Source organism: Desmodus rotundus, chromosome 7 (genome assembly GCF_022682495.2).
Source record: "Desmodus rotundus isolate HL8 chromosome 7, HLdesRot8A.1, whole genome shotgun sequence".
Lineage (NCBI taxonomy): Eukaryota > Metazoa > Chordata > Mammalia > Chiroptera > Phyllostomidae > Desmodus > Desmodus rotundus.
In genome coordinates this window covers 91,849,662-91,866,800 of record NC_071393.1, presented here as the reverse complement: position 1 = coordinate 91,866,800, position 17,139 = coordinate 91,849,662, and the positions used below count along the sequence as shown (strand labels likewise).

General features: G+C 34.1%; 1 protein-coding gene and 1 pseudogene across 4 annotated transcripts in view; one reads left to right on the top strand and one right to left on the bottom strand.

The window, feature by feature from the left end:
* The window catches only part of VPS13C (vacuolar protein sorting 13 homolog C), a 176,262-nt gene that overhangs the window by 50,443 nt on the left and 108,680 nt on the right, over window positions 1–17,139 (top strand). For all 4 annotated transcript variants that reach the window (XM_053928698.2, XM_053928696.2, XM_053928699.2 and 1 more), the window contains 10 exons: window positions 1,354–1,483; window positions 2,001–2,095; window positions 7,748–7,890; window positions 8,729–8,921; window positions 9,877–9,991; window positions 10,613–10,749; window positions 11,706–11,829; window positions 13,200–13,317; window positions 15,899–16,028; window positions 16,843–16,921. In XM_053928698.2, the coding sequence (XP_053784673.1) occupies window positions 1,354–1,483; window positions 2,001–2,095; window positions 7,748–7,890; window positions 8,729–8,921; window positions 9,877–9,991; window positions 10,613–10,749; window positions 11,706–11,829; window positions 13,200–13,317; window positions 15,899–16,028; window positions 16,843–16,921 (1,264 nt within the window). The remainder of the gene's footprint in view (window positions 1–1,353; window positions 1,484–2,000; window positions 2,096–7,747; window positions 7,891–8,728; window positions 8,922–9,876; window positions 9,992–10,612; window positions 10,750–11,705; window positions 11,830–13,199; window positions 13,318–15,898; window positions 16,029–16,842; window positions 16,922–17,139) is intronic.
* On the bottom strand, window positions 2,129–6,296 carry LOC112311586 (large ribosomal subunit protein eL36 pseudogene; annotated as a pseudogene).

Here is a 17,139-nt window from a genome sequence, read left to right as displayed (position 1 = left end):
ATTTATATGTGGAATTTTAAAAACAAAAGAAGCAAACAAACAAAACAGAAACAAACTCAAAGATGCAGAGAACAAACTGATGGTTGCCAGATGGAAGAGGGATTTGTAGGCTGGGTGAAAAAGGTTAAGGGATTAAGAAATACAAATAGGCAGTTACACAGTAGTCACAGGGATGTAAAGTACTTTCTAAGGAAAATAATAATAATGTAATGATTAGGTATGGTATCAGGTGAGTGCTAGATTTATGGGGGGATCACTTTGTAAGTTATATAAATGTCCAACTGCTATGCTGAACACCTGAAACTAGTATAACATTGAATGTCGATATTTATTAAAAAAGGAAAAAATGAAATAATAAATTAATAAAACAACTAGTTAGCTTTTGGGGGCACTGAATAGATCGGCCAAAGTAACATCCCAAACAAGGAGTATTTTGTATTCAAAGTCCATAGAGGCCTACCAGGCACTGTGCCTCCTAAAAAAAAAAAAAAATTGAATTGGGAAATTATTAAGAGAGAGTCTAAATGCCTTACCCTTTTATTATCTTTATCCTTCTATTTTTGATTTTTGGTTCTTATCTGTATTTCACTGAGAAGTAGGCAAAGACAAGGAGCAACAGAAAATCAAACCAGGATTTTTTGAGAAAACAGGATGAAATGAAATTTGAGGACTATCTATTTTTATTTATAATTTACCCCCACCATATCCATAGTTAGCCAGCCAGCAGTGTGAGTTCTGAAATTGGAATGGATTGGAATTTGAACGTGGAAGCCTTATTCTTTCAGCCATAGTGGCCCTTTAACTTAAATATTTGAAAGATAATATTACTCAGAAATATGCTGTCCTAGTGGCTCCTTAACTTAAAAATTTGGAAGAGCCCTGGCCACTGTGGCTCAGTTGGGAGTCATTCTGAAAAGTAAAAGGTCGCTGGTTCTGTTCCTGGTCAGGGCACACGCCTAGGTTGTAGGTTCAGTCCCAGTCGGCATGTACCAGAGGCAACTGATTGAGATGTTTCTCCTTCCTGTCGATGTTTCTTTCCTCCTCCCTTCCCCCTCTCTAAAAAGTAAATAAAATCTTTAAAAAATTTTGGAAGACATATTGCTCAGAAAAATCTAATGTTTTGAATCCTTGGCTATATTCTTAACAAAATGCAACAAAATGCTATTGGTAAGTATGAAAAGTAAGTTAATAGAGTACATTGATTACATGTTGAATATAATTTCAGAAGGAATTGTCTTTCTTGACTATTTTTAACCTAAAGTAGTGTTTAAAAAAGTTAACCATTGTTCTTACCTCACTACACCTGAAAATGAATAGGATGTTTACTTTAACTTTTTAATTTGTATTTTTTAGGTGATTCGGTCTGGGCAAAAATTAAGGAAAAAGCCTACTGACACAGGGGAGAAACGTGGAGGCTGGTTTAGTGGGTTTTGGGGTAAGAAGGAATCTAAGAAACAAGATGAAGAATCTTTGATTCCTGAAAGTAAGTTCCAAGTCAGGTCATTTATCATACACTGATAAGACAAAACTATATAAACTGTATTTTAGTCCATTGAATTTTATTTCACAATTCTTTTGAAATAAAAATTCAATGTAGTGAACATATAAGCAGATACATCAGGCTGGCACATTTCTGTGTTTATCAAATTAAAACAAAACTTTTATATTTTTCAAGAAAAGTTATTTGTTTGAGATTTAAAAAGTTGAAATTCAGAAATCACCACATTTAGAATTCCTAATTGTTACTTTTTACATGGGTAATTAATTAGAAGTTTCACTTAGTTTTTAAAATACTTAGGGAATTCTAAAATTCTTATAGGACACTGAATTCCCTTATATTGTGTGTGTCTGCTTTTTTTTGATCTAAAAATTATCTGGCTGCTTTGCTTTAGCATTTGTTTCTATTGATTTTAGGGCACTTGTTAGTTTGGTTTAATTTTTTTATTGTATCTGTAAAACTGAAGCAATTGATTTCTTAAAATACTGTCTTTTCTTTGTAGCTATTGATGACCTTATGACTGCAGAAGAAAAAGATAAGCTCTTCACAGCTATTGGTTATAGTGAGAGCAGCCACAACCTAACTTTACCCAAACAGGTAATTATTTAGGTCGTCAAAGAGGTATTTTGTTTCATTTTATTGTGCTATCTTGTGTTAACTTGTATTATCAAATTAATTTTTGTGAGTGGTATAAAATAATGGTCCAGTTTAATATCTAGTTCTTTTAGAACCATTTACTGAAGATACTATATTTTCTTCATCAGTATTCTTAGCTCCCTTATAAATATTAATGGACTGTATATGTATGTGTTTATTTCTGGGTTCTTGATTGTTTCCGTTGGTCTGTGTATCTATTTTTATGCCAGGACTATATTGTTTTGATTACTATAGTTTTGTAATATAGTTAGAAATCAGGAGGTTTGATGTTTCTAGCTTTGTTATTCTTTCTCAAGATTGCTTTGGCTATTTAGGATCTTTTGTGGTTCCATACGAATTTTAGGATTGTTTTTTCTATTTTTGGTAAAAGTACCATTGGAATCTTGATAGGGATTGCATTGAACCTATAGATTACTTTGGGTAGAATTGACATTTAAGAATATTAGTTCTTTCAATCTATAACTTCCCATTTTTATGTCTTCCTCAACTATTTTTCATGTTCATTTTATAGCACAGGTGGCAGACAAAAGGCCCGTGGGCCAAATCCGGCCCTCCACCTTGTTTTATCTGGCCCGGCACCTTGTTTCTCCCCGGTGGCAGCGCCGAGCTCCTTGCCCCTAGTTAAGGAGTAGTTACATTTATACCGTCCTAAAGTTACATTCAGCCCTTTGAAGGCAATCGTGAAGCTGATGTGGCTCCCAGTGAAAATGAATTTTACACCCCTGTTTTATAGTTTTCAATGTACACATTTTTCACTTCCTTGGTTAAGTGTATTCCTAAGTATTTTATTATTTTTGATGTTATTGTAAATGAATTGTTTCCTTCATTTTTCAGATAATTCATTTTTAGTATATAGAAACACAACTGATTTTTGCATTTTGATTGTGTATCTTGTAACCTTATTGAATGTATTCATTAGTTCTAACATTTTTTTGGTGGAGCGTAGTATTTTCTATATATAAGATGATACCATTTATAAGCAGAGATGTTTTTACTTTTTTCCTCCTTTTTATTTGCCAGATGTCAGGATGACAGTACTTACATCTTCAACAGTATTTTCTTTTCTTTTTTTTAACCCTCACCTGAGGATATGTTTATTGATTAGGGAGGGAGAGAGAAAGAGAAAAGAGAGAAACATTGATGTGAGAGAGAGACATTGATTGGTTGCCTCCTCTATGTGCCCCAACTGGAGCTTGAGCTGCAACCTAGGTGTGTGCCCTCACCAGGAATCGAACCTGCTAACTTTCGGTGTACAAGATGATGCTTCAAACAACTGAGCCATCTGGCTAGGGCGTTTTTCTTTTTTATTAAATTTATTTGTATGCCTTATTGCTCTGGTTAGAACTGCCAATGCTGTATTGAATAGAAGTGGTGAGAGTGTATAGCCTTGTCTTGTTGCTGATCTTAGAGGCAAAGCTTTCAACCTTTCACCACTGAGTATGAGATGTTAGCTGTGGGCTTGTCTGATAAGGCAGTTAATATGTTGATGTACATTTCTTCTATACTAAACTTATTGAGAGAGTTTTTATTATGAATGAATGCTGTATTTTGTTAAATGCTTTTGCTTCATCTATTGAAGTGGTCAGGTGCTTTTTATCTTTCATTCTATTTATGTGATGTGTCACATTTACAGATTTGTATCCTTGCATCCCAGAGATGAATCCCACTTGATTATGGTGTGACCCTTTTAATGTGCTTCTGAATTCAGTTTGCTAGTATTTTGCTGAAAATTTTTGCATATGTATTTGTCAGTGATGTTGGCCCGTAGTTTTTGTTTCTGCTAGTGTTCTTTTCTGGCTTCGGTATTAGGGTAATGCTTACCTTGTAAAATGAGTTTGGGAGTTTCCCTCCAGTAACAATTTTTTGGAAGAGTGTGAGAAGGATTAGAATAAATTCTTCTTTAAATGTATGGTAGAAATACCAGTGAATGCATCTCTTTGTGGGCTTTCTTTTGTTGGGAGGTTTTTCATTACTCATTGAATCTCCTTACTCATTATCATTAGTGTGTTGGCATTTTCTATTTCGTCATGATTCAGTCTTGGTAGAGTGTATGGATCTACGATTTATCCATTCTTTCTAGGTTGTCCAGTTTGTTGAGGGATAGTTTTTCATGCTAGTCTCTTTTAGTTTCTTCTTTTTTTTCTGAACAGGTTTTATTACACAGAGGGGATGAGGCTCAGTCTTGGCTGCTGCCTTCCTCATGGCTGTGAGGACATTGCTCAGCTCCTCTCTCTTCCACTCGGCCCAGATGTGTGTCCCCACCCTTTTCTTGATGAATTTCAGGGCCCTCTTGTCCTTAGAGACCTTGAGCCGCTCCATGGCTCGCTGCTCATAGGGGACAAAGGCACACAGCTTTCAGATCATGTCCCGCATGAACTTGGTGTGCTTGGTGAGGTGCCCACGGTGGCAGGTGTGCCTCGGCTTGCTTACGTTCTTTGTCAGTTTGTGGCCCAGTTGAGGCCCATGGCCATGGGGCAGCGGACAGCTATGGCTGCTGTTCCTCAATGGCGGCTGCAGCTGCAGGGCTGACTCTGTCTTGTAGTTTCTGTTGTAATGTCTTCTCTTTCATTTTAAAATTTTACGTATATGAGTTTTCTCTCTTTTTTTTTCTTGTTTAGTCTAGCTGAAAGTTTGTCAATTTTGTCTTTTCAAAGAACCAACTCTTGGTTAACTTTTTTCTAATGTTTTTCTATTCTCAATTTATTTCTGCTCTAATTGTGTCATTTCCTTTTTTCTTCTAACTTCAGGCATTTTCTTCTAACATCAGTTTGTTCTTTTCTAGTTTCCTGAGGTATAAATGTAGATTGTTTGAGATCTTTTTTCCCCCTTGATGTAGGCATTTATTCCTATAAATTTCCCTTTTAGAACTTCTTTTGCTGCATCCCATAAGTTTTTGGTATGTTGCATTTTCATATATTTTTGGTCTCCTGATATATTTTTTTCTTTAGGTTTCTTCTTTGATCCATTGGTTGTTTGGGAGTGTGTTGTTTAATTTCCATGAACTTTTGAATTTTGTAGCTTTCCTCCTGTTAATTGATTTCTAGTTTCATTCCATTGTGGTTGGAAAATGTACTCTATATAATTTATATCTTTTTGAAATTTTTGAGATTTGTTTGTTGGCCTAAATTGTGATATATTCTAGAAAGTGTTCTATGTGAATTTGAGAAGAATGTTTATTCTGCTGCTGTTGGATGGAATGTTCTGTGTGTGTCTGTTAGGTTCCTCGGCACCTAATCAGATTGTTCAAATCCACTGTTTACTTACTGATTCTCCGTCTAGTTGACCTATCTGTTGTTGAGAGTGGGCTGTTGAAGTCCCCAAGTAATACTGTATTGCTGTTTATTTTTCCTTTTTTTTTTATTTTTTGAAAACTTTATTGAATTTATCACAGTGACATTGGTTAATAGAATTACATAGGTTTCAGGTGTACAATCCTAGAATACATCATCTGTAAATTCTATTGTGTGTTCACCACCCAAAGTCAAGTCTCCTTCCATCACCATTTATCTCCCTTTTACCCTCTTCTACCTCCTCCCCCACCCCTTCCCCTCTGTTAATCACCATACTGTGGTCTGTGTCTATGAGTTTGTTCTCTTAATCCCTTCATCTTTTTCACCCAGTCCTCCAACACCCCTCCCCCTAACAGCTGTCAGTCTGTTCTCTGTATTTATAAACCTGTTTCTATTTTGTTTGTTATCTTATTTTGTCCATTAGATTTCACATACAAGTGAAATTATACGGTATTTGTCTTTATCTGACTGGCTTATTTCACTTAGTATAATACTGTCCAGGTTCATCCACGCTGTTGCAAAAGGTAGGATTTCCTTCTTTTTTTTTTTTTTTACGCAGCTGAGTAGTATTTCATTGTGTAAATGTACCACAGTTTTTTATCCTTTCATCTGCTGGTGGGCACTTGGTCTGCTTCCAAATCTTGGCTATTGTAAATAATACTGCAATGAACATAGGAGTGCTTATTTTCTTTCAAATGTTTTGGGTCTCTTCGGATATATTCCTAGAAGTGGAATCCCTGGCTCATAGCTCCATTTTGAATTTTTTGAGAACACTCCATACTGTTTTCCACAGTCACTGCATCAATCTGTATTCCCACTAACAGCTCATGAGAGTTCTCTTTTCTCCACATCCTCACCAACACTTGTTATTTGTTGATTTATTGATGACAGTCATTTTGACAGGTGTGACATCTCATTGTGTCCCATGAGATTTGCATTTCTCTGATGATTAGTGACACTGAGCATGTTTTCATATGTCTGTTGGCCATCAGTGTGTCCTCTTTGGAGAAGTGTTCATTCAGGTCCTTTGCTCATTTTTTAAATTGTGTTGTTTTTTTGGTTTTGAGTTTTAGAAGTTCTTTATAAATTTTACATATTAACCCTCTGTCACATGAATGATTGACAAATACGTTCTCCCGTTCAGTGGGTTATCTTTTAATTTTGTTGATGGTTTCCTTTATTGTGCAAAACATTTTAGTTTGATGTAGTCCCCATCATTTGCTTTTTTCTCTTGTCTCCCTTGCCCAAGGAGATATATCAGAAAAAATATCACTATGAGAAATGACCAAAATTTTACTGCCTATGTTTTCTTCTAGGATTTTTATGGTCTTGAGTCTTACATTTAAGTCTTTCACCCATTTTCAGGTTATTCTTGTGTATAGTTTAGTTCTGTTAGCCTACATTAAGTGCTCCAATGGGTACATAAGTATTTACAATTGTTATTGTATATCTATTTGATGGATAGACCCTTCTGTCATTATATAATGTTTTTCTTTATCTCTTTGGACTGATTTTAACTTTAAGTCTTTTTTTTCTGATGTGAGTATAGCTGCCTCCGTTTTGTTTTATTTTGTTTTTGTTTGATTATGCTTGTTTGTAATATATTTTCCATCCATTCACTCTCAGTCTGTTTGGCCTTAAAGTTAAAGTGAGTCTCTTATAGGCAGCATAATGTTTGATCTTATTTTTTTTAATCCATTCTCCATTCTGTGCGTTTTCATTGGAGAATTGAAACCATTTACATTTAAAGTAATTATTGATAGCTAAGGGCTTACTATTGACATTTTGTTAATTGTTCTGACTATTTTGTAGATATTTTATTCATATTTCTCTTCTTGCTATGTTCCTGTGGGGTTTGATGAGAATCATCTCCCTGGTTCTCTGCTTTACCTCTAGTTTTGACTTACTAATTTTGGGGCCAGGAGTTTTTTAAATGTCTTATTAACTCTCCAAAGCCATTAAGCAAATGTTCTTTATATGTTGTCCAGTTTTTTGAGCCCAAGGATTGATCTGAATTAGCTTGCTTTAATGACATCTGCTGAATTAAATCTTTATGCCACAAAATATTTTATCAAGTTGCATTTTTATTATCTTTAAGAAAAATTAGTTTCGGATTTTGTAAAAGTCCTATTTGAGCAAGCAATTTGCATTGAATTTTCTCATGTTACTTTTTTACAGTGAGCACATTGGTACAGAAACCTCCAATATTGTTTTATAGATCACTATAATTCAAGAAACTAAGTAAATTACTAATTAAAGGAGTCATTACTGAAACTTTAATAATTTTTATTCTTTTGTTTAGTATGTTGCTCATATAATGACACTGAAATTAGTAAGCACTTCTGTTACAATAAGAGAAAACAAAAATGTCCCAGAAATACTAAAAATTCAGATAATTGGCCTTGGCACCGAAGTATCTCAGCGACCAGGAGCACAAGCACTTAAGTAAGTTTTTAAAAAGCTATTTCAAATTTTATTTTTTGTATGACTTTAGGCCCCATAAATGTAGTGTTATTTAGTGTTAAAGGCTGATTAGTAGTAGTCTTTCTCTAGTTTTGTGTGTGTGTGTGTTTGTCAAGATTAGTCATTTTATATTTGAGTTTGTTTTGTTATGGAATTACATGACAAGCTCATCGTTTCTTCTTTCCTTTATAAATATTTATTGAGTACTATTTAGTTTATAGATTTGATGCCATAAAGGCTATGGGCACAAAACTTTCTGTTTTCAGAAAGCTTATGCTGTAGTTGACAAGAGAGGATATTCAAAAAGTTAATAATTTAAGATCTATATAGCATATCAGAGAGCTCATAAGTGAAAAGGTACTGTGAAATTAGATACCTTATTGTTAACATCACACAGATTCAGTTGTGGAAGAGAAAAACTTGGCCTAAGAGAACTGGGGCTTAAACTAGCTGAATGGAAAGCACTAGTGGAAGGAGGGGGGCGTTCAGGGTGACATGAAATAGGGATATGAGCCTCATGAGTTAAGTATAGTTTATATTCATGCCACAGTGATCGAAAGTTCTACAGTGTTCTGGAATTGGCTAAAGTTGATTTATGAGGATGACAGGGACAAAAACCAAACCAAAAATGGAAAAAAACCCCACCTCAGATTGTGAGGGTTATTGAATGCTAGTCTAAGAAGTCTGGACTTCAACTCTGTAATGGGCATGGTTGGGACTCTCAGTGGAGTATTTTTAAAGGAAAATTTGTGTTTTAAACCATTATATTACAAAGGATTTTGTTTATATCACTTCTTTTTTTCCCCTCATTGGATTGTAGGGTGGAAGCAAAATTAGAACACTGGTACATAACAGGTCTGAGACAGCAGGATACTATACCATCACTTGTGGCTTCAATTGGTGATACTGCATCATCGTTGCTTAAAATTGAATTTGAAACCAACCCAGAGAACAGTACTGCTGACCAAACTCTTGTTGTTCAGTCTCAGCCTGTGGAGGTCATCTATGATGCTGTGAGTGCAAAGAGAAAGTGAATCTTATTAAACCCGTCTTATATATCTGACATACGGTTTTCTTATATTTTCTCTTTCGTACTTATTTACTTAGCAGCCAAATTTACTAACACTTTTTTCTTATTTTAAAAGCAGTACATGTTTATCATTCAATTTTGATTTTTTTAATATGCTATAGGTTGTTTTCTGCTGTAAGTCTGTGTTTATTGTACCAACTACTCCCAATTGTTACATGCTGACTTCCTATTCAAGTTTATTTTTGCTTATTCTCCTTTTCTCCTCAATGTTTGGAACCAATTCAAAGAGCCTTAGAAGCAATTGAAAGAACTTTATATATTGTTTATATTGGAAGAAAACATTAGGTTTTGTTGAAAGCATGGGCTTGCTTGCGTTCTGTGATAATAGCTCCATCTTTTACTCATACACTCTTAACTCATCTCAAACTAGCCAACAGAATGGGCACGGTTCACTACTCATTGCATCACTTGCAAGTTGCCCCACCTTGTTGTTGAGATCCCCAACTTATTTTTACTCTACAGTTTAGAAGTGGTTGTACACCGTGGGTACATTCACGATGTAAACTGGATTGTTGTACATCCAGTCTCCAGTACCAATTCCATCTTGCAGAATGTCTGATTTTTTACACTCAAGTTTTGGATGTAAGTAAGGGCTCAATAGCTTTCCTATTTCTTTGCAAACTTCAAAGCGTAGGGGAATTTAATTTCAATATAAAGAAGTGGAGTTGCACATTCTAGCCAATTGGAGGCTAAAACCAGGGATACCACAGAACATATTTAAATACTTTCACTCTAGAGGGAGATGAAGTAGGGTGGAATATATTTGGAGGTACCTCCTCATTTCAAAGCCCAGTTGTTTAGAATTAAGTCGAAAATTTAAAATTTATAATGTAGAAAGTACTGTGTAAAATATCCTTGTATTTTAAATTGCTTTACAGAAAACCATTAATGCAGTGGTTGAGTTCTTTCAATCAAATAAGGGATTAGATCTTGAGCAAATAACTTCAGCTACATTGATGAAGCTGGAAGAAATTAAAGAGAGAACAGCTACAGGTAAAGAATTTGCCTGTCTGCCTGAGCATCAACTAAATGCTCGATTTTTTATGTATTCAAATGTAAATATTGTATTGAAAACAGTATAGGTTGCTTTTTTCTTTGTTTTAAATTCAGGCTATATTTTACAGTGGAATTGCATTGTGGGTACATGGTTTACCCAAAGTCAAATATACCAACTAGGCTGACTGAGAAAGAGAGTAATATGGGGCACAGGTGATTCTCTCTGCCATTACCTTTAAGAACCTGCACATGAGAATGAGCTTGAGGTGGAAGACACCCCTCTGTCTCTGTTCTTAAGAAACTGTGTGATACATAAGATACATACTTTTGTACAACATTGCGTCTGCACTGATGCTAACTACGTTATCTGCTTGCTTAACTAAAGAAATAACGAATTGTTCTACCTCCGGATACAGTACAGCTATGTTGGGTTTACTGTACTGTATGAAGACATGATTGATTGTTTCCCATTAACCATATACAATTTCACTTCACATGCTGAATTGAAAGTGTAATCTGTGAGAAGTATCCTTCATAATACTTTTCAATTTGTATTCTTACTGTTAATAATAGAATTATATATTTCATCTTGACCTTCTGATCTTTCTTTTTTTTTAGGACTTACACATATTATTGAAACTCGAAAAGTCCTTGATTTAAAAATAAATCTAAAGCCTTCTTATCTAATAGTTCCACAGACAGGCTTTTACCATAAAAAGTCAGATCTTCTCATTTTAGATTTTGGTACATTTCAGGTAGGTATATATACATTTCTGTCTATCCATTTTTGGTCAGCTTGGTACCTAGCTGTGTGATAGTTCATTTTTTCCCCTCAGATTTACTTAAACTTAGACTTATTTCTTCTTAGTATTTTGTGAGGCCTAACTTAGATTGATTATTTTATATATGCCATATGGATATTAAAAAATAAAAGAAAACCCTAAAATTTTTTTATAATGGTAGATGATTTGACCTTGAGAATGGATTACTGTTGTCTTTTTGTAATTGGAGAAAAGCACTTATAGTTTTCAAACACTCCTAGGTTTCCAGAGATTAGTTTCAGAGTGTTATTTGTTAATTTTTATATTTTGATGTATGAAATGATACACATATGAATATGTTAAACCATGGCCAGCAACTAGATAGAGTAAGAGAACTTAAGATTTTGTTTGGGCATTGAACCTCATAGAAATCAAAGCCCCTGAGAAAAAATGGAGATTTAAAAATATATAGTCCTGAATTAATCCTTGCTTCTTTGGAAGATGGGAAGAAAGGAAGTAGAGATTGGAGCTGAATTCCAATGGACTAGTTATTCTAGGTATGCGCTGGGGAGAAGAAGGAATAAACTCTGCTATTTCGTCTTGAAGAATTTAGGATAGGTGGTGGGGGCCTGAGTCATAAGTGTCAACAACTCCTGAAAGCCAAGAGTCGCATGTGTAGACAGATTATTTGAGGTAGACAGATGTGCAACTGACTTGTTAGTGCAGATGTGCTGAGTAGTGTTTTACTCAGACATAAGAGAGATGTAGGCTGAAATATTACATTTGCAATAAAATATATGCAAATAATTATCAGAAAACTAAGCAAAATGTGAATTTATTAAGGGTACTGTTTTCATTTTAGTTAGGTTTTAAGAAAACACAGCTGAAGTATGTTGTTGATTTATGTACTTTTCTGTTAAAAATACTGAGGTTTTTTCCCTCCATTTTAGCTTAACAGTAAAGATCAAGGTTTGCAGAAGACTACAAATTCATCTCTGGAGGAAATAATGGATAAGGCATATGATAAGTTTGATGTTGAAATAAAAAGTGTGCAACTACTGTTTGCAAGAGCAGGTAATACGTGACTCAGTTTTTAGGATCTTGAAATTATGATGGGTAGCTTTGGTAAATGTACGTGTGTGCGTGTGTATCAGCTCCGGTGACATTTTGAACACATATCCTGTTGATTTCTTAAGAAAATCAAACAGGAGAGCCTTGGTGCAAATCCTGTCACAGTTACAAATAGAGATTAAAAATCTGGCTATTCTTCTCAGGGTATATAGTATGCAGCACCCTTTTAAATTAAATATAGTCATTGCTTTCTTTTTTTTAAAATAATGTGACTGTGAAACTGCCCAGAACACAAAATGGAAGTTGCTATTGGCTCAGTTCCTCTGTCCCAGTGTTACGGGCATGTCTCAATGTTGTTCTTCTCCCTTGCTGCCTTTATTTTTAAATATTTTACTATATCAGCCTAGTCCTTATTTCTGAGAAGTATGGCTATAGTCTTAAAACCTAAATGTAATTAAGTTATTTTTCATAAACTTTGGTGTTTTCTACTGCTTAAGTTAAAATGACTGGTGCTCTATACTTCTTTAGTTTCTAGAAGCAATAAGCATTTCCTAAATATGCTTGGGTATATCACTTTGTAGTAGGTCATTAATGGAAAGGACAATTTTTGTTTGTAGAATATACAGTTACATCATGAGTAATGAGATTTATTAAAATGTAATATATAATGTTGTACTTAGTTTTTTTATATTAGGAGACTATTAATTCCTTAAAGGGAAGTACCTACACAGACCATTAAAACTGCCTTTTCTGTTGTAGGTACTTAGTAATGATTGCTTGAGTTACAAGTGATAAAAGATACTCAGTCATTGCCATCAATTAAGATTATGTGTAAGATCCTGTTAGTCATTGGAAAGTCTGTTTAGGGGGCCTTCCTATTTTAAGAAAAGTAATTATTACACTTTTTGTCCTGAAAATTTTCTTGGTAAAACTTAGTTTTTCTGTAGAATTGTGTGCTAAACTAGTGTAATTGCACTTAGGAATTGCAGAAGCCTCTTTTATTCTGTCATTTTTCCCAATTTTTTTCTTATTTTTTTCACTGCAACAGCCCCTCTGATCTCTATTATTTTGTAATCAAGGCAGTAAATTTCTGAGTTTTTCCTATTGGCTTTAAAATGAAAGATGTAATAAAAACATTTTTCAAATAAATATTTGAATTATTTTTATATCACAGCCTTTAACTCCTGTCAATCTGTATTTTAAAAATATAGGTTATTTAACTTATATACTAAAAGAAGTAAACATTGGCATTCATTGAATATGCTTATTAACTATTTTGTAATAAGTTAGAGTATTTCCCACAGAATATTTGTTGATCTAAAAATAATTATTTAATAAATTAAAATAGTCATTAATTTTGAAATTTTTTTAAGAGGAAAACTGGAAACAGTGTCGATTTCAGCCTCCATCAGCTATGCATATTTTGCAGCCTATGGACATTCATGTTGATGTGGCCAAGGCAATGGTAGAAAAAGACATTAGAATGGCCAGGTAATGTATGCATGTCTGTTATATTATAAAATCAACAAGATGAACTATATCTGCATGAGTGTCTGGGTTTTCAGAAAGAAAAGCTAGATTTCTGAAGAACAGAGAGAAATGGTTATTTTACAGCAGAAATACATTTTTAAGAAAACCTTTACGTGATTTATATGTGACCTCTCTTTACATTCTGTAAAAGTTGGTTATCCCTGCGTTTAAATGGATTGAATCCAAGGTCCAATATCAATGAAATAAAATCTTCAAAAATTAGAAGTTTTTTAAATTATGAAACCATATAAAATCTTGAGAATAAGGGAATGAAAAGTAGAAACTAAATTTTTGATTTAAGTAGATAATCATGAAATAGTATGCTGCCTTCTTAAAAATAGCCTTATTGAAGTATTATTGACATTCGGTAAGCTGCATCTATTTAAAGTATACAATTTAGTAGGTTGTGACATACATATATGAAACCATCAGCACAGTCAAGATAATGAGCATATTTGTCATCTGCAGAAGTCCTTGTGCCCCTTTGTATTTCCTCCTTCCCATTCCTACCTGCCAACTTCTCTCCCCTCAATCCCTGAACAACATTGATCTGCTTTCTGACACTATAGATTTGTTAAAGTTTTCTAGAATTTTATGTAAATAGAGTGATACAGTTTGGTTTCTTTCATTTAGCATAATCTGTTTGAGATTCATTCATGTTGTGTGTGTCAGTACTTCATTATCAGATGGATGTTAAACCAACCTTGCATTACTGGAGAAACCTCATTTGGTAATGATGTGTCATTCTTTTAAAATGTTGTTGAATTTGGTTTGCTAAAATTTTGTTATTAGGGTTTACATCTTATTAGGGATATTGTTCGGGGCTTTTATTTACTTTTTTTGGCATCAGAATATCAGGGTAATGTTGACCTCGTGGAATGAGTTTTCTGGAAGAATTGATATTTTTCCTTCCAGTGAAGCCATCTGGGCCTGAAATATTCTTTCTTGGGGGGAGGGTTTTAACCAAAAATTCAGTTTCTTTAGTAGATACAGATTTATTCAGATTATCTTTTTTTTTTTTTAACTGATCTTTGGTAGTTTGTCCTTTAAGGAAGGAATTTATTGTTGAGTTTATTGTCATGAAATGTTTACAATATTTCTGTATTACTGTATTAATACATGTAGAATGTGTAGCGATGCTCTCTCTCACTCCTGATGTTGAAGTCATTTGTTGATGTTGAAGTAACCTTTTCTATTTTTTTCCTGCTTAGCCTAGCTAGAGGTTTATCAATTTTGTTGATCTTCTGAAGGAATCAGCTTTTGATTTTAGTTGTCTTCTCTGTTGTGTTTGGTTTTTATTTCATTGATTTCTACTCTCATATTTCTTATTGATTGATTTCTTGCTGCTTTTGGTTTCATTTGGTTCACTTTCTTAGTTTTCTAAGACAGAAGCTGAGACCATTGGTTTGAGACCTTCTTTTCTAATATAAGCATTTAGTGCTATAAATTTTCGTTGAAGTATTGCTTTACTATACCCTATACATTTTGAATCCCTTCAGTCAGTGAGCTGGGGTATTTGTAGGACTTTCCTCATTTGTTTCCTATCTTTCAACTGTCCTTTGTTGACTGAAGTTCAGTCTCTTTGAGATCATTGTTCGATATGTTTTGTTCAATTTTCTAGCTATTTTAGATGGGAAGGTTAATCCAGTCCCTCTATTTGTGATACTTTTAGTTTTATGTAATATTTCAGAAATAATAAAGAAGCATTTTATATTTTTATAGTGCTTTTCAATTTACAGAGTACTTTTGCAGAAAGTTCAATCTCTTGAGGTAGGAACAGCCAGTTTGACTCTGTGAACATTAGTGATTTGTGCATTGTACAGAAAAATCATTCTTCAGTTTGTGGTTGGGCATCTGTCAGCCACAGCTGTTTGCTGTAGTTAGTTAGGAAGTCAAAGATAAATGACAACCTGAAAGAGCTTTATGAGCAGTGAACAGCTGCCACAAAATTATTGAGACAAACAAACCTAGGCAGTTAGGTTGAACAGGGAAGCAGAATAGAAGTAGCTGCTGAAAAGTAAGCAACTGATGAAAGCACAATAGTGATTCAGCTGTGAGCAAAACAGATGTCCTCAATGGAATTTAAATTTTAATCAGAGTTGACATAGAATAAACAAGTATGTACATAATATGTCAGATGCTAATAAGTGCTACAGGAAATAAAGCAAGGCAAGGGGATAAAGATTGATGGGGCAGATCTCTTTGATGTTCATAATGAGAAATCTCTGGTAGCAGAAATGCTGAAGTATATAGAGTTTTAGGTTTTAAAAAGTAGACAATTGTGTTTGAAAATATTTTCATCCAAATTAGTGAAGAAGGATTGGCTCCTTAAGGAGGATGCATTTAAATTATCTGGAAACTTAGATTACGTAGAGCCTCCTATTCCCTGACAATATTGACTAAATGAGGCGTTAATGTCATTACATTACAATGTGTCCAAAGTAAATTTGACCCCATTATGTAGTCTCTTCTCTAATCTCTTCCCCCCCCTAATGTAGAGAAGTGAGACCTTAGAAACCATATCATCAAATTGTATTTTCAGATTTAAAGTATCAGGAGGGCTTCCTTTGATGCACGTGAGAATTTCTGACCAGAAGATGAAAGATCTGCTGTGCCTGATTAACGGCATCCCCTTGCCACAGAACTCGTCCGTGCAGTCTCCTGAGAGGCTGGTAAGTGGCTGTAATGAAAATGCCAAATCTCTTTACATCTGTATTTATGATGAGTTTTGTTTAGCTTTCTGTGAACTGTTTTATTTTTCAATATTTTTAGGGTCTGTTTATATTTTTGGTGCACTTTTGAGGTTTAATTTTGTGGATTCTATAAAGAGCTGCATAGGACATTGGATGAGTAACGACTGCAGCCTATTTCCACTACTGTTTCAGAGTGGTGGAAGGTTGGTTTTAGGGAATCAAAGGAACAAAAATAAACAAATGAAAGGAAAAATATCTTTTAAATTTATGAAATGTATTTTATATAAAACTAGATACAGAAATCTTTATAATGTTGCCAAATAAAATGATTGGTGTAAAATTTACTTATATGTTAGACTTAAAATTTCTAGGTCACTAATTGTAATTGAGCTTTACAACCTAAAATAATGTTGGATTTTCACACTTAAAATTAAAATTTGAGAGAGTCAGTTAATACTTATTCCATTTTCCGGGAACCTGTAATAATGATGCAGTTTATATTGGAATAGATAGCAACTAAGTGACACAGAATGATATATAGACTCATCTACTAGAGTTGTACATTGTTTTGCCCTTATAACTGCAGGTAGCAGTATTAACAATTAGTAAACTCCAATCAACCATTATTTAATTGATTGCATAAGGTACTTTGATGGAAGAGTGGTATATTTTATGTGTATGTGTCTTTCCATCTCTCTCCGTCCTCTATTGCTTTCTCAGTATTTGTGTTGTTTAAGTACATTTAATCCAACTAAATTAGTATGTTAAGAAAACTTTTTGTATTATTTTCTAGGTATCCTCAATTCCCATTATTTCAGATAGGACAAAAGACCTAATTGGTACATCACTGTTGCTGGATGGAGTGGAATCAGGTAAGGAAAGTAATATGTTTTTTATTGAACCAAGCCTATATATTAGTATGTGGAGCTCTGGCCGGTTGACTCAGTTGGTTGGAGCATTGTCCCATGCACCAAAAGGTTGCGGGTTCGATCCCCTGTCAGGACACATACCTAGGTTGTGGGTTCAATCCCTGGTTGTAGGGGTGTGTATGGGAGGCAACCAATTGATATTTCTCTTTCACATCGATGTT